Raw genomic sequence first — 16,841 nt, forward strand, 5'->3', positions numbered from 1 at the left:
CTCCCTATCTCTCTCCCAGTGCCTCAGCTCTAACCACTAGCCCACACTGCCTCCCTCTCTCTCTCCCAGTGTCTCAGCTCTAACCACTAGCCCACACTGCCTCCCTATTTCTCTCCCAGTGCCTAAGCTCTAACCACTAGCCCACACTGCCTCCCTCTCTCTCTCCCAGTGTCTCAGCTCTAACCACTAGCCCACACTGCCTCCCTATTTCTCTCCCAGTGCCTCAGCTCTAACCACTAGCCCACACTGCCTCCCTCTCTCTCTCGCAGTGCCTCAGCTCTAACCACTAGCCCACACTGCCTCCCTCTCTCAGCTCTGACCACTAGCCCACACTGCCTCCCTCTCTCTCTCTCAGCTCTCACCACTAGCCCACACTGCCTCCCTCTCTCTCTCTCAGCTCTAAGCACTATTCCACACTGCCTCCCTCTCTCTCAGCTCTCCAGGCTGCCTCCTGTCCTACTGTACTGAAGCGTACTGTATTAGCATCAGGGCCAGGCTCTCCTCGCAGCGTCACATTAAAAGACTCAATCTCCTTTGATCAGACAAGGCTCCACAGGCACTAGCCCTTCCTCTCCGCAATAAAGGCAGCTCCACAGGGACCTCCCGGCGCAGACCTCTCAGCGCTCCTTTCAGCACACACAGTAACACATTGATCTCTTATCTGAGGAAAGAGTTATCAACCCCACGGCGCATTTACTGTGAAAACAAAAAGATCTCCTATCTCCCTGTGCTGTGAAGTGCTGACTGCTGAAGCCACAGGCCCACGGTGCCTCTCCAAGAGCCTCAGCTCTAACCACAAGCCCACGGTGCCTCTCCAAGAGCCTCAGCTCTAACCACAAGCCCACGGTGCCTCTCCAAGAGCCTCAGCTCTAACCACAGGCCCACAGTGCCTCTCCAAGAGTCTCAGCTCTAACCACAAGCCCACGGTGCCTCTCCAAGAGCCTCAGCTCTAACCACAGGCCCACGGTGCCTCCCCAAGAGACTCAGCTCTAACCACAAGCCCACGGTGCCTCCCTAAATATCTCAGCTCTAACCACAAGCCCACGGTGTCTCTCCAAGAGCCTCAGCTCTAACCACAGGCCCACAGTGCCTCTTCAAGAGCCTCGGCTCTAACCACAGGCCCACAGTGCCTCTCCAAGAGTCTCGGCTCGAACCACAAGCTCACAGTTCCTCCCTAAATATCTCAGCTCTAACCACAAGCCCACAGCACCTCCCCAAGAGACTCAGCTCTAATCACAGGCCCACAGTGCCTCTCTAAGAGTCTCAGCTCTAACCACAAGCCCACAGTGCCTCTCCAAAGGCCTCAGCTCTAACCACAGGCCCACAGTGCCTCCTTTCCCACTCTACTATTACAAATACAGTAAGTCACTGCCACCCTGCCTACCTCACTCTCAGCTTTAAGCAGGAGCCCATGCTGCCTCCCTCTCTCCTAGCCTTAGAACAGACAAATATATTGTACATCTTCCTCTTTCTTCTCCTCTTCTGAGAATCTGTGCGTGTTTCTCCCAGTTGTTGCTCCCACGCTATCTGTACAGCCTCAGCCCCTGTCTCCCTCTCCCTTTCTCTCGGCGCAGTGTAGGTGGGTGTTTAGCTCTTGCACGTTTGACAGAGTCACTTTTCATTCTCTACGCATCCCAGACAAACAGCTAAAAATAGCGAAAAGAAACGCCCGAGAGTGTCAGGAGAGCTGCCTGCCGCCTTCTCTCAGCAGGAAAGAGAGGAAAGAGGTCTACTTTTTATAGCACTGCTGCCCAGTCCTGTGTCTGTGCTTGTCGTGTGTACAGCTGAAAAAGTGCTGATCACTTCAGGTCTTTCCGTTGCTTTTAATCTCACACCCACCCAGGCTGGGGTCCAGACTATGGCCAGGGCTTCTGCACCCCCACAGGAAGACACGGCCTCCCATGATCCTCCTCTGACACGCTACAAGCTCCGCGTTCCCTACCGATGACACCATCAGCGATGCCGGACGGGACCCCTGTCCCAGCTGCAAGTCGCAGCAAACCGGAGCTGAGCCTGGAGACTGGAGACTCGTGGCACAGGTCAGGACTGCGCCCTAGACACAACGCCACACTCTAGCCAGCACGTCTTTAAAGGGCAGGAGGACACCTGGAGCACCTGGAGAAAACCCACATGCAAAAGGGAAGTGATGGAGGGCATGCAAACTCCACTGGTGCTCCAGTAAAGAATCGAGTCCAGGACCCAAGAGCTAACCCTCAAACCACAGAGCCACCAAGCAGCTCATTAATGGTGGACTAATGCGCTACAAGTCTGGCAATCAGTCATCAGCCACAAAACCAGTCTAAACAAACAGACTTCATGTAATTCCTGGCTACACCAGTGCCCTGACTGGAGTCTCTTACCACCTGAGTCACTCGGAGGCCCTCCTGTACTGTATGGTGCTGTCTGCAGGAGATCAGAGGCGCGTGTTGTGACGCAGGCCCAAAAAAAAAATGTGCGTGCTGTGATTTCCCAGCGGAAATCTAATGTCAATGAATTACTGAGAGAAAAAAAGGAAGCTTGTTTGTCTTCCACTTGGTCCTGCAAATCAGGCTAAGAGGTCTGGATGTTCAAGTGATGTGTTAGCCGGAGACAGATGGTTCAACCTCCGGCTCTGCCAGCCTGTGACGTAACCACAGGATTTAATATTTGGGGTGAAGAGGGGGGGCAGGGACTCCAATGGGGGGGGGGGGCATTTTTAAATGATATTATTTGTCTTATAAAAGAGGCAGCACCACTAAAACTTCATTTCTGCACCAGCGACACGGGTGACCCCTGCTCGACGCCGCGGACGAGGCAGCGGAGCTGACGCACGAGCCGGAGCCCGACTCACGCGCGGCTCTCAGGGGGCAGCGTGGGAATCGGGCTTTTCCGTTTCCATTACCCTCACCCCCACCGAGGCCGGGGCCTACAGCGACCCGCCGCGTACTCGCCAACACTGACACCGCTAGCAATCCAGGCCGCGGGGACACTTTAAAAAAACCTGGAAGACTCTCTGTAATCGTTTACCGATTTTCCCGTTCCTAGTACTGGTAAATCTACGCCAGTATGGGGATTTTAGCTGTACCACAGCAGGAGGTGCGGCTGCTATATTTCTCCCAGGCTTTGCAAGCCCTCTGCTTGAAAGACCGAAAACAAAGAGGAGTGCTTTCAGGACCAGTCACTCCACGGGAACACAATGTCGCCTCTGCGATTCTGTAATCAGCCATCCTCACTGGGCTGTGCTGCAGGAGGAGGAGGAGGATGATGATGATGATGATTAATAATCATTTCAGACCCCCGACAGCCCGCCTCAGTGAAGAGGAGGACCTCCCCGGTCTCCTACCCGGCCATGACGATGAAGAAGTCCAGCCGGTTCCAGGTGTCGCCAAGGTAACACCGCCTCCCAAAGATCCCCAGGGCTACCATCTTCACCACCATCTCCAGCGCGAAGAAGATGTAGATGAAGGCGTCAAAGGCCTGGGGGGGGGGGACAGACAGAGGACAAGCGGTGAGGCACACAGATCGGAGCGCAGCGAAGACAAAACCCAACGCACGCCAATCACAGCGCTGGACAGACCCACCCCCACGCGGCACGCCTCTTACAGCCCGAACTTTGTCTTATTTTATTTTTTTGAACCTCCCGAGCCTCTCGGCGCATGAATTCAAACCCTGCGACGCGGGATTTTGCGGGTGTATCACCATTGTTTTTACCACCAGACCCCAGCGGTCAGGAGGTCACAATCCCCCTTCAGGAGAAGCACAGGGAGTCCCTGATCTTCCCACAGAAGGGCTCCGCGGGCTCTGTCCTGATTTTGCACGACGGCCGCACACAAGCTCTGCTGCTCTGACCGCATGGCTTCTCCCTTTCCTGCTCTGTGGCGTCACCTGAACACTCCGAGCCGGATTCGGAAGCGCACACCAGAGATCCGCGCCGTTAAGGCAGGAGATTGTCCAAGAGGAATACAGTACGCGCACGATTCACTGCGTTCCAGATGGGCCTGTTCCCAATTTTTGCAGCATGTTTTCACCATGGACCAGAACAAGTGTCTACATCTTTTTTTTTTTTATCTCTTTCACAAATTAATCCCCTGGGCACAACTATGCAGTCCCATCGTTAAAGTCTTTTCGTTTTCATTGGAGTCTCGTTTAACTGCTGCAGGTGTCACGCTAACCATTCGGCGTGATTTTCTGAACTATTAGTTTTTTTATCATCGCTGTTCTTTCCCAGCTGAGCTGCCGCGCAGAGGTCACGAAGAGCAGGCATTCACGTGCTCGGAAATAAAGAAAGGGGAAAGAGGGGGGCTGTACTCAAGATATTAAATACTGCAGCTTTCATAGGCGAGAGAAAAGAGACTTCCTGTGCCGACTCCGATTCCAGCGTCTTTAAAAAAACGAACGATATCGAATTCAGCTACTGGTTGGTGCAATTAAGGGGTCGCATGACGTGACTGAGAGCACACCTGGGAGAGGAGTCGGAAGGCCAAGGTGGTGTTGCCCGGCCACTGAATCAGAAAGGGCGCTGAAGTCAATCAACCTGCTCCTTTGGACTGTGGGAGGAAACCGGAGCTCCTAAACTAAACCCACGTGAGCCTGAAAGGAACATGCAAACTCCACCCAGACAGCACCCTGGAGTCCGGAATTGAACCCAGGACACCAGCGCTGTAACACTGCTGACCTGTGCGCAGTAAACCTGCAAGTCTTCAGTTCCGGGGCGCTGCAGTGAAACATGAGGGCGCCTTCAAAACGGGCCCAAAGGCGAAACAACGAGGAGCCCGACACTTCATTAAAACCCGCGAACAAAACCGCCTGATGACTACTGTAAGAAACCAGGCAGGGTACTGGGCTGAGAAAAAAAAATAATTGCTGCTGCGTGTTATGGAGTTTCTGTGGAGTGAGCAAAGGAGTGACTGCAGGGTCTCATTCACAGTCGGCAATACCCCGCTGTCCGGAATTATACGCGTCTTCCGAGCTGCCTTGTGCCCGTTGCTTGCTGGGATAGGCTCCGGCCCCCCCTCGGCCCTGTACTGGATAAAGCCATCAGAAGATGGGTGGGCAGGCAGGAGCAGGCTGATGTGTGAGCTAAGAGCTTGTGAAGGGTGCGGTCTTCTGGTACAAGCAAAGCTTAAGATTCAGGTGTACAGATAAAGGTGATCACATACAGCATTGGCAAAACATTCTGGGGGGCCTGTGCAGAGTAGTGGGTAAGGGCCCTAGACTTTGGAGGATCGAGGGTTCAAGTCTCAGGAGGCACAGCTGTGGAGGCTTCGAATGAGGCGCCTAGTTCAAACTGCCCCTGTTAACACCCAGCTGTACCACACGTCTCCCAGCCATCACTGTCGATCAGAGTCTGCCCTCCCTCGACTGGTCTTGTCACGTGAAGGGTTACAAAGAGGGCGCCGGCCAACAGAGGAGGTGAATCAAGATCGCCGCGCCTCGTCCTGTCGGGAATGTTAATGTCGGGGGGTTGCAGACGCGGCTCGGCCTCGCCCGCCTTTCGCTGGCCTGCGCGGGCGACTAGAAGCTTCTTCCGACGGGTCCACATCGCTCTGGTACAAACTGAAGGAACCCGAGCCTGTGAGGGGTTAACCGTCAGGCCCTGAAGACCTGTCTTACTGTTTTGTGGGCCCCCAGCTGTCCTGGGTTTCTTCAGGGGCTCTGGAGTGGAGGTGTGTAACAGGTGTGTCCCATCTTTGATTGAGCAGCATGAAAGGGGAACAGGGGTCTCAGCTAATTAGGGGTCTTGGTTGATTGCCCAGGGCTGACCTAACTGCCTGACTTCCTGACCTTGTGGACGCCTTGTAAGGCAACAGACTGATACTGCCCCATCAGAAACGTATGTTTGCGGATGAAACTTTTGCTCGCCTTCGGGAATAAAAACCTGTTGCCGCCCTCAGAAAAATGAGCGAGAGGCGAGCTGCTAGCGACATCTGTCCTCTCCGGATTTCTCCGCCAGAAATCTCCAGCTTGATTTACTGGACAAGAGTCGTGAAGGTTTCAGAGTCTAACAAAATGAAACACTGGAGTCAACACAGGTGCAGATGCATGAAGCAGGAATCGCGCACTCGCTCGGCTCTAACGCTCTCAGAGTAGTTGCAGTGGGAGTGTACAACAATACAGCGACCAGCGAGCAGGTATTTGTACAACAGAACACCAGCAGGCTTTTAACCGGTGTGTCCTAGCCCCGATCCTGGAGCACCTCTGCGTTTTCTGTTTTTCTGTCCAACTTTCATTTAGCCAGTGGATTAATTGATTGATTGATGATTGATTGAATTGTTTACGGCGCTCAGGGCGCAGTCTCGCACTTGCAATCCCCTATGACTGTCATGGTCAGGAAACACAGTGAGCAGGGCTCTGTTCCACCATGTAGAGAAACAGCAGCTCCCAGCTCGACAGCTCTCTGCACAACCCCTCCGGTTCAGCAGTGAATGTAGTGCACGCACACACACGCAGACACACACACACACACAGAGGTGGGAGAGAGGCTGTCAAACGTAAACTGTGGCCATTGTGGTCGCTTTCATCTCAGCACCACCTGGAAACCGGCAGGCACCGCCTGGGCACCATGCGTCTCCTGTGGTTACAGAAAGAGCCGTCCATACAGGTGCCAAGTCCAGGCTCTGTCGAAGGTCAAAGGGCAGCAAGGACAAACACTGCCAGGCTGCGGTTCCTGCCCCCGGGGGGCAGATCTGCGGAGAGGAAGATCCGACGGGACCAGCGTCCAAAAATCGGCGGGCTGGGGAAGGGCCTGCAAATCGAAAGCTTAGCGGCCGAGAGAGAGAGAGCGTTTTCCTGTGAAGCGGGACTGATCCGGCGAACAATAGAGTTTGTGCGATGCATTGTTGAAGGTGTCACATCTTCCCCCGGAGATTATTGATTGGATTATGTGGTCCTGATTCGCTTTTCTCTCGCGAAAGGCGAGAACGGAGCCACAGCCAGCTGTGTGGGAGAGATGAGGTGACTGGGGGAAGGGGGGGGCTGCTTCCTTTCCCAAGACAGCTCCCTTCCCGAGCGAGGGAGCCCACCTGCCTCTTCTCTCCTGCAGGGCGCCCCCTTCAGGCCACGGGGGAGAGCTGCGCGACCTGTGTTCGTGAACTGGTAACTTCGAAGAGGGGCAGGGGTGGAGGAATTTCACTTGCTCACCAGACCGCTGTCAGCAGCTGAGGCCGCGGCCTGCGCTGAATTCTGGCCGCACCAGGCAGGTTAAACAAGCACCAGGGGCACCTGAAGGACATTAGCAGTGCCTTTTCTCTGCGTGTTGAATTACCCACGGCTGAGGGTCCTGCCGCAGAGAAGATTCTGCAATCGAGCAGATAAACACTGCCAAAATAAAAACAGCTTCAGGCAGGAATAAGAGATGTACGTTTAAAACTGAGAAAAGGACAGGATGAATTTCAAGACAATGGCCATGCATATGCAACAAGACACATGAACACTCCCACGGTTACACAGCTCTCAAACAACTGGAACAATTACTGCAAAGCACAGTAACGAGCTGCCCTATGAAATTTTAATTGTGTAAATTCACGGCAGTGTTTTCACACCTGCAACGTGGTCTCACAGTGGCTGTGCGGTAGCTGTATTTGTGCCCCACACCTTCTCTGCGCTTCCCTGCATAGACTCATGGGTAAACCAGAGTGCCTGTGCAGTGACTGCCTCATGCCCTCCCTGCTCTTGCACAGAGCTCGTGCCCTCCCTGCAGACACACTGACCCCTCCAGGACCAGGACTGGACAGCCCTGCTGCAGATGCACTGACCCCTCCAGGACCAGGACTGGACAGCCCTGCTGCAGATGCACTGACCCCTCCAGGACCAGGACCGGACAGCCCTGCTGCAGACACACTGACTGACCCCTCCAGGACCAGGAATGAGGTCCGCGTCGAAGCCCTAGTAAGGTCGTGATTAGTACTGTTCGGAGAGGCTTGTCTCTCTTCTCAGTTTCCACTACAAACTCACGCTCACGATGCTGTGGAGGGAGGCAGGAGAACGAAGCACAGAACCGAAAGACTTATAACGAGGCTTATAACTTCCAAACCATAAAACGTATCTGGTCCCCACGACCTCATTGATCCAAAACAAGTCCTTATGCTTTTTTTCCAGTTGGTCAGTAACTGTGAAGCACAGTCGCGAAGCACTCCTTCCACAAAAGACGCGTTTCAGAATGAACTTACGAAATGGCGACCCGCACATAATCCGCTTTCCACTCTTTTAATTTCCCAGGCCATTTGCTTCCCACACGCAGTACCTTTAATTTGATCATCTGAGGTGAGAACCTTCTCTTTCTCCCTGGTTTCTGCCAGTGTGCACAGTTTATTCAGTGCAGTTTTCTTGTGTCACTTCATTAGAACCTGATAAAAGTGCCGCTTAATACAGAGCTTTGCGTCATGACTCAGCCTGTCTATAAACAGGGCGAATACGAATGCTACTAAATGGCGTGGATATCACTTGGAGGCATTCAAAGGGATTACTGGATACAAGAGGCCCTGATTGCTTTCATGAGAAAATAACAAGTGACTGTTCCCGTAAACTGACTGTACTGTAGGGTCATCAGCCACCCAGTGCCACACTGTACAGAACAATCTGTTTTTCCACGTTCCGGTCAGGACGGGACCACCTCGTCTCTGGAGGGCGTCTGAAGCTGGAAAACTGGGAACCCTGCCGATTTCGAAGGCCAGCCTGTCACTTCCCAGGTTTTTTCAGCTGCCCGGGAGGGAGCTCGGACATGGGTGCCACCACACAGTTGCTCCAGCCGCCCCTGCCTGCGCAAGAGTACCTGGGCAGCGGGAGTCTGATCTCCTCTGCCAAATCGTATCACGGACCGGAGTGGAAGAAGCCCAGCAGCTGAGGCAGAGGGTCACCTCTGCCGCTCCGTGCTGCTCGGCAAGGGCCTCCTCTTTGCATCCCCTCTGATGGAAACCCCCCACACTCGGGGCGTCCCAGTTCGATGCTGTGATGTAGACCTACAGGGACAGAGCCACCACCAGCAGCCTCACCCTGGGTAGCTGCAGGAATCATCCCGCCCAGGCTACCAGCTTGATCCCGAGAAACTGAGACACAAGAACCGGCTTCGAGGAGGTTTCGGAACAGTGGGTGACACCTGCCTTGAAGGGAACACTGGAAACAAACAGCAGCCTCCAACTGGTGTGAGCTGAGAGGATCTCGGCACCCACACCTGAAGGAAATCTCTGGACCCAGAATTTTGCCCAAGCAGCCTGGTCATCTGTTAAACCTGGTCTGATCTGGAGCTTTGGAGCAGGAGTCAGCAGCCCTGGTTCTGGGAATCCACCTTGTGGATCTGGATCTACAGAAAGCTGGGTTTGGCACGACCTGACTGGACCGTCACCTTGCAGGCCTGGTCCCTCCTGGTCAAGGATCTCAGATGAAGACCACAACTCCCGTACCCACCACCCCAGCAACAACTAGTCCCCCCCTTCCCCTGCCGGAGAGCTGGGGGACGGCCGGCAGAGAGTCCCGGTTTTAAAGGCCGTGCGGGCCGGAGAGTTACCTGCAGGATCTGGCAGCGGTCCGAGGAGCAGTCGATGTTCTCGCAGGGCTGGTACATCCCCAGGGTGACACAGTTCAGCAGGATGACCATCATGCTGATGTGCTCGAACCAGGTGGAGACGGGGGCCGTTAAGGAAGAGACACAAGGAGAAAGAGAGAGAGAGAGACCATCCCAGCACAGAGAAAGAGAGAGACACATAGCCAATCATCCAATCATCAGGCAGGGGCTGCCTCACAGTTTTTCCTTCCGATTTGATTTTCACTACACACTGTGCCAACTAGAGGCTGTTGTTGCTAAGGTAAAGGGGGTTTGTCAACAGGAAAAGACTCAAGTGTGTGTGTGTGTGAGTGTCACCCTAAAGGAGTCACCGAACCTCTCTTGTGCTCAGACCACCGTACGAGTCGAGAAACCACAGCCCACAAGTGTCTCGGCAGATTTCGATGCACAGCCCTCCCACCCAGGCTACGCGTGAGGCCTTGTGCCAAGCCCCTCAGGTACTTGAGTGATTATTATGACACCTTTTTAACAGCTTCCGAGAGAGCAGCTGCTTCGCCTGTTGGAGGTCTGTGCGCGGTCTCCAGCCTGCTCTCAGCTTGGGAAGAGACCTCATCCTTCAAAATCGGCAACGCTGAGCAGGAGTAATAAACGGGTGCAACCAGTGTCATTGCTTAATTGGCGTGGAAATACACCGTGGTAAATTTGCATGGCAATCTGGTCTGCTGCCACGGTTTTCCCTTGCATTAAGTCTAATTGACCTCATTTTGGCTGCGCCCTTAAAAGATTTGACCACACAGACTGCGCCGCTCTCCGATTATCCCACGGTTTTCCACAGGAAAAGCTCTGCGGCCGTTTGGATAGGGTTTAAAGACAATTCCCACCTATAGCACGACACACACGGGCCCTCAGTGTCCATACGAATCCTGCTGGGATTAATGACTCACGCTGTTCTCTAAAAACCCTAACGCAGCAAAATGAAAAAGTCGCTTGAGCACCAGCTGACAACAGAAATCCATACAGGTCCCTGAGTCGATAAACAGGTGAAGAGTGCTTGAAACACTGCAACACCGTGGAAGCAGTAGGGGTTTTGGTCTCAGTGGGAGCATCCTCAGTGTTTTGGTGAGGGACACCAGCACATATGATCATGCAATTAGTACAGTTCAGTGCAGTGATGCCGCTAAGAGGCGCCGTGAGGTCAGATCTGAGAACAGGAGGCACTTTTTCCACTAAGGGTTGCAGGAGCGTGGAACAGGGTACCCAGCCATGTAGATGGAGCCGGCACCCTGCCTGCTTTCAAGAACAGAAGAGATGAGATCCCCCGATACTGGCGATAGCTACCAAGCTAGACTGGGCGAAAGGCCTTTCCTCTCTTGTGTTCGTATGGTGCCACTGCCCCGGAGAACACCTGCACCACACAGGGGAGACGCGACAGACACTGACCAGCAGGCCACTGCCCTCCGGTCAGCCTCGCTCCGGGGGCTCGGAGACAGCGCCAGGCCCAGCACAGGGGGAAGAGGCCGTCGGCACAGCCAGGGCGAGGCGACGCTGTCACGGCCTGCCACCAGGACTCGTGCCCTCGGGAGGGGAGACGGCCCTCTCGGCCTCCTTTATCGAGAACCTGGCCCCCGGCAGCCCAGCCCAGCCCCCCCCCCTGCAGTCGGAAGTGCTGGGCAGGAGCAGGATTTTAAAGAACTCGAGAGTGCGGGAAGACGATGAACGTGATGAACAGGGAGTTTACATCAAGCCGGCAGCCCACTGACAACCCCCTTACTTTGAATGGGCTGAGCTCATCAATTCCGAATGATGTGATGAATAATTTAGTGGAATCCGATGGAGAGTCCACTGATCTGTGATACGTGTGCCCCTGTCACCTTAGGGCCTGGCACCCTGTTATCCTGGTGCTGGGGTGACAGGTCACCTGGACGTCCGTCGCTGCTCCGAGACCCCCTGCTGGTCCCCGTCCCCAGTTTCCTTTATTTTAGCACTGAAAAGATTCCACGCCGCTTCGGAAAGCGCGAATAATCCACACTGGCTCGATCCTCACAGCGGCACTCGTCTCGAAAGGAGAAGAGAGTGGAGCCGACCCCTGTCGCCGCTCTCGAGACGTGTGGAGGTGTGAGGGGCCGCGCTGGCAGGGAGCCGGCTGCTTCACTTAACCAAAAGAGCCACAGAAGGGGGATATTTAATTAGGAAGCGACGCGGATCCAAAGACTTTTGAAGGATCGGCTGCTAAGAGGGACATTAACCTCCGGCTGGAAAGCACTGTAGAGACGGCGGGGGAGGGCCAGGTGCTTATAGCAGCCAGTCAATCAGACGGAGAACGGCACGCCGGTCTCTCTCCCTGACATTTAGATCGGGAGAGCCTTCCTGTAACTGCGCTAGCATCTTTTCTTCCTCTGAGCAGTTCAGGCCCGTTGGCCCTGGCCTCGCTGGGCAGCACTGTACCGTAGCCCTGCTCTGATCTCGCTGGCCGTGAGCGAGCGAGCAGGTGCGCACGGCCAACACGGAGCTACAGGGAGCCCGAGCACTGCTGCAAGGGGGCGCGCCCCCCCCCGAAACGGACCGCACGCCCCAGATCTCTTCTCCTCTCCAGGCTGGTTTTCTGGGGGGGGTGGAGAGGAGACGTCCTCCAGATCGTGGGCGGTCATCCGGTTGAGTTGCTGTCAGGAGGCTGCGGTCCAGTGCTGCCCACCACCAGCACCACGGGCCGACGGTCACGGGGCACCCCACCTCCGGCGCAGGGTGGGAGACATCACGCACTGGGCCAGCGGCATCACCAGAACAGACCGTCTTATTTACTGAGACATACCGGAAGCGCTCATCTTGATGACCTCTCGCAAGTCCAGAGCCCTTTAACTCGGCCCCCTGTCGTAACTCATCTACTCCTGGTTTCCCTAACCTCCATCATGACTCCCAGCTGCGATGTTACTGTTCCACACCCTCGCTCCTGATGTCTCTTCGACGGCCTCCCGGTGTAACCCGATTATTGTACTGTGCTTTTACTACAGCCCCCTGTGGTAATCGGACTGATCTACTCTGCTTTTCCAGTGGCCCCTCTGCTGAAACACGAACGCTGTAGAGCCCTCACTAAACGCTGACGTGACTTCTGCAGCTGCTATGTCTCCACAACACGTGCCCTTCCCTGAGCGCCTGTGAGGGAAAGGGCCTGCAGCCCGTGTCAGTCTGGGTTAATCACCCCACTTCATCACAGGCCGCCTGGGGCGCCCCAGCCTGCTGCGGCACCAGTCGGCCAAGTCCGTCTGGCAGCAGGTGTGAGCCCCCCCTCATGCAGGAACTCTCTCTGGGTCTTCACTCCAGATGGGCTCCAGCGGAGCACGGGGCAGGAGGGGGGGTGTGTGTGTTTCTAAAGGATGTGGCCCTGAGATGTGGGGAGATGTGTGTTAGAAAGTGAGGGTGTTTCTATGGTTAGGATGCATGTGTGAGTAGCAGTCCAGCAGTCCCTCAGTTCCAATATAATCCTCCTCACAACCCACTTTAAAGCATCGGGTAATTAACAGGGGCTAAACTGCATCCTGCATTGATCCATCTGTCTGTTTTCTAACGGCTTCTGCCCCTCCAGGGTCACAGCAGAGCCAGAGCCCGTCCCGAAAAGCAGCAGGCACAGGGCAGGGTTCTCCCTGGACAGAACACCAGTCCATTGCAGGGCACGCACAGACACACACACACTCACACGAGGGCCAGTTTTCCCAGAAGCCAGTTAACCTGTCAGCAGGTCTTCAGACTGTAGGAGGAAACCAGGGCACCTGGAGGGCACCCACACGAACATGGGGGGAACGTGCAAACTCCACACAGACAGCACCCCTGGTTGGGAATTGGAACCCAGGGCCCCAGCACCACTGTGTCACCGTGCCACCCAGCACTGGGCATTGATGTTAAATACAAGAGGTGACAGTATACAGCAACACAGTCATGGCTGCAGATGGTACTGGCATCATCCGAATGGCACTGGCTTGGCCGTGTAGATGTGTCGCACCCTCTCAAATACACCGGCCACAAAAACACCCCGTCCCTCACCAGCAGGCCTGGAGAAAACGCTGATCGGTGTGTTAGACAATGTGCATGCTTGCCTGAAGACATCGTCCGTTATCCATAGCTGATAATCTCAAATACCAATACATAAGCACACGTACAGCACGGGTATGTCTTATCATCAGCAGAGGAGCCTGCTGGTACTGCTGGAAGTGTTTCCTACAAGCCTGCGTGCTGCCGTGGGATTCTGTGAATGCCGGCCTAGGATGCAGTGGCAGTTGGAAGATGGGAGTCATAGGTTATAGAGGGGAGAGAGGGAGAGAGGGAGAGAGGGGCGTTTGAGAGAATAAGTAGAGACAGCTAACAGACAGCTGAACTCAGGAAAAATGACAGCAGTCGGATGTGGCCATATAACACCCCCCCTTCTCCAACAGCAGGCCCTGTCCTGTCACACACACATAGTCTCCCTCCATCTCTCTCAACACGTTGCGAGCACCCTCACTCTCTCCCTCCTTCACTTTCACACTGTCTCCCCCTCACTTCTCTGTCCATAAATCATAGTCCTGATTTAGCGCTGATCCGCAGTTCACTGATGATTATGGAATCAGCCACAGACTAAATATAAGTTAGCTGGTGGATGTGTTTAAATTCAGCAGTGGAGTGCACTGGTGCGGCTACCGCAGATTGAAGAGGCAACACCTCCATCGCAGCAGGAGCAGGCAGCCTGTCCCCTTCAGTCCCGTGGTTTTGCAGAACTTCGACCCAGCCTTGACGACTTAATCGGCCCTTAATTGCTCAACTGACCCTCTTGCTGGCAAATCACTTCAAGACTTGTAGGATCCGCTACAGCAGAATCCCGCTTTGAAACAGAGTGGACACAATTCCTGCATGGAAACCTCACGCCTGCTGGCCCCTGCGCTACGGTTGCCTCTCCTAAAACGGCATTAGAATTCAGAGCGGACCACGGACAATATAACTGGTTACCGGCGATAAAAGAACCCCGCAACCTCATTTGCGATCGAGCGACCTCTGTCAACCTCGCCTGACCGCGCAATTGCAGGTATTACTGTGCAACAAGCCCGTTGCCGGAGCTGTGTTTAAAAAAAGAAAGACACCCTGTAATTACTGTAGCTCAGCAGCCTGAGACAACGGAGCCGAACGGTTCTCTACCCACACAGCATGTGCGCCTGGGAGAGTTGCTGCCGTACAGCTCACAACTACCGCTCTTCAGATAGACGCCGGTTTCTAATTACAGAGAGCTGGGGAGAGTTCAGCTGGGGGGAGCAGACACGCAGTGGAAGCGCACAGACACGTGCGCAGATACACACGCGCTCACATCACCCCCCGGTTATACCCTCTCAGGAGATGCCATGTCTTTATGCGGAGCTTTGTCCTTGACCCCAGCTGTAACCCTAGTTTTAACCCTAATCTCAGCCCTAGATCCTAATCTTGGGCATAATCCTAGCCATAGCCCTAAATCCTAATCCTAAAAGTAACCCTAAATCCTAACCCTAACCCTAAATCATATATTTGACCATAACCCTGAATCCTAATTCTGATCATAATCCTTACCATAGCCCTAAATCCTAATCCTGAGAATAAATTAAATTGCCCCCTTTGGGATTGAATAAAGTATTCTGAGTTGAATTGAATAATCTTAACCATAACCCCATATCCTAACCCTAAATCCTAAATTTGAGCTTAATCCTAACCTTAACCCTGAATCGTAATCCTCGAGCATATTCCTAACCACCCCCCTTAAACATAATCCTCAATATAATCCTCACAATAACCCTAATTCTAATGCGAAACGACCCTCAATCCCAACCTGAAAATCACAAGATCTGCATTGTGATACGCTGTGTTAGAATGAAAACCTCTATCTAGAAGGATAACCTCAAAGAGCCTGGTTCTGAGAGATGAGTCACACTCAATTCAACACATTTTAAAAGGAATACATTTAAATATATTCTAGGCAGACACTAGCACATATTTATACATGTAAATATACAGCTGGGGACCGGCAAACACTATTTAGACGATCTAAATGAACCTCTCACAGGAATTTCCAAATGCAATCACAATGTAGCCCATCCACCCGTTTTCAGTAACCACAACATCCCTACAGTGTCGCAGCGAGGTGGGATCTGATCCCCCGGGCACAGGGCACGGAGCGGGGTTTTTATCCCAGGTGGAATGTCGCAATACACAAAAGAATTGTGGGGGCTCAAGAAAAAGGGAGCAAATTTGAGACACCCCCACATCTTCGGGCTGTGAGAGCGAGCCGGAGCCCCCCGAAGAACCGCTCATGGAGACAGGTAGAACATGCAAACTCCACCCAGACAGGCCATGGCCGTGCTGTGAGCCCTGATGCCATGCTACCCCACCGGAGTACAAATTCAAAATTTCGTTGCTGAACGTCTCCGATATGTATTGCTTTCTGTGCTTTTCTGTTTTAAGAAAGCAGTATCCCTTCTCCTGCATGCGCTGCTGGACTGGGTATGGACATACAGTGGCGGCAGCAGCCCCGTTTTCAGACACATTAGATGAGCACGCGGATGAATACGAAAGCCACTTTTCTTCACTCTGCTAATTCAGAACAAGCCGAACAGGTCCCTTTGCCTTTCTCAGCTTCAATCAGAGGGGATTTCGTTTGTATTTATCTTTCCCTCCTCCGTCGCTTCACGGGTAGTTAGGCATGTTAGACGCGCGCCGGCTAGGATGCAGACATCTGCTTGTTAGTCATGTAAAGCCGGACGCGGGATTTATAATATCCGTTTATCCCCGAGCTGCGCAGGTGCTCGCAAGGAGATGGAAATGTGTAAAATGTTCCTTTAAAAAAAAAAGGGGGGGAGGAAAATCGAATCAAACTAAAGCCAGCTAATTGCATTGCTAAGAGAAAAGAGTCCGCAGGATTTCAAATGCAAATTTTACAGCTGTAAAAAATGGCACACATGCCGAACAATGACAGGGCTTCAAAAGAGGCTGCACTTCCTGTTCGGATCTCACAGAGCACGGTCTGTAGGAAAGGTGATGATGGCCGTCACTGCTGCTGCTGGTAGTAGGAGCGAATCACAGTGGTGGCGCTTCTGGTGAAAATTTCCCGAAGCAGCGCAGAGGAATAACCTTTAAGTTTCAAGGGGCGATGCCTCCTAACCAGCTCAGCAGTATTGATCACAACGCGCGTGCAATGACAGTTCAAGACCCGTGCCTGGAATTGTCAGCGTCAATCCAGATCCCGTCAAGCCTGTAAATTCGCTTGCCTACTCTTGCTGTCTGCCCAGCATCTGAGATTTACACCAGCACGCTCCTCTCGTCACAGTGTGCTGGAAAGGAGGGCTCCTCTCGTGAGCCCTGTCCTGCGCAGGCATAG

General features: G+C 53.7%; 1 protein-coding gene across 4 annotated transcripts in view; it reads right to left on the reverse strand.

Moving 5' to 3' along the window:
* The window catches only part of LOC148648692 (voltage-dependent T-type calcium channel subunit alpha-1I-like), a 144,976-nt gene that overhangs the window by 58,792 nt on the left and 69,343 nt on the right, over window positions 1-16,841 (reverse strand). For all 4 annotated transcript variants that reach the window (XM_088606500.1, XM_088606499.1, XM_088606501.1 and 1 more), the window contains 2 exons: window positions 9,482-9,593; window positions 3,323-3,456 (listed from right to left, as the gene is read on the reverse strand). In XM_088606500.1, coding sequence (XP_088462626.1) covers window positions 3,323-3,456; window positions 9,482-9,593 — 246 coding nt within the window. The remainder of the gene's footprint in view (window positions 1-3,322; window positions 3,457-9,481; window positions 9,594-16,841) is intronic.

The sequence above is a fragment of the Lepisosteus platostomus genome, chromosome 14, assembly GCF_059453375.1.
Source record: "Lepisosteus platostomus isolate fLepPlt1 chromosome 14, fLepPlt1.hap1, whole genome shotgun sequence".
In the NCBI taxonomy this organism is placed as follows: domain Eukaryota; kingdom Metazoa; phylum Chordata; class Actinopteri; order Semionotiformes; family Lepisosteidae; genus Lepisosteus; species Lepisosteus platostomus.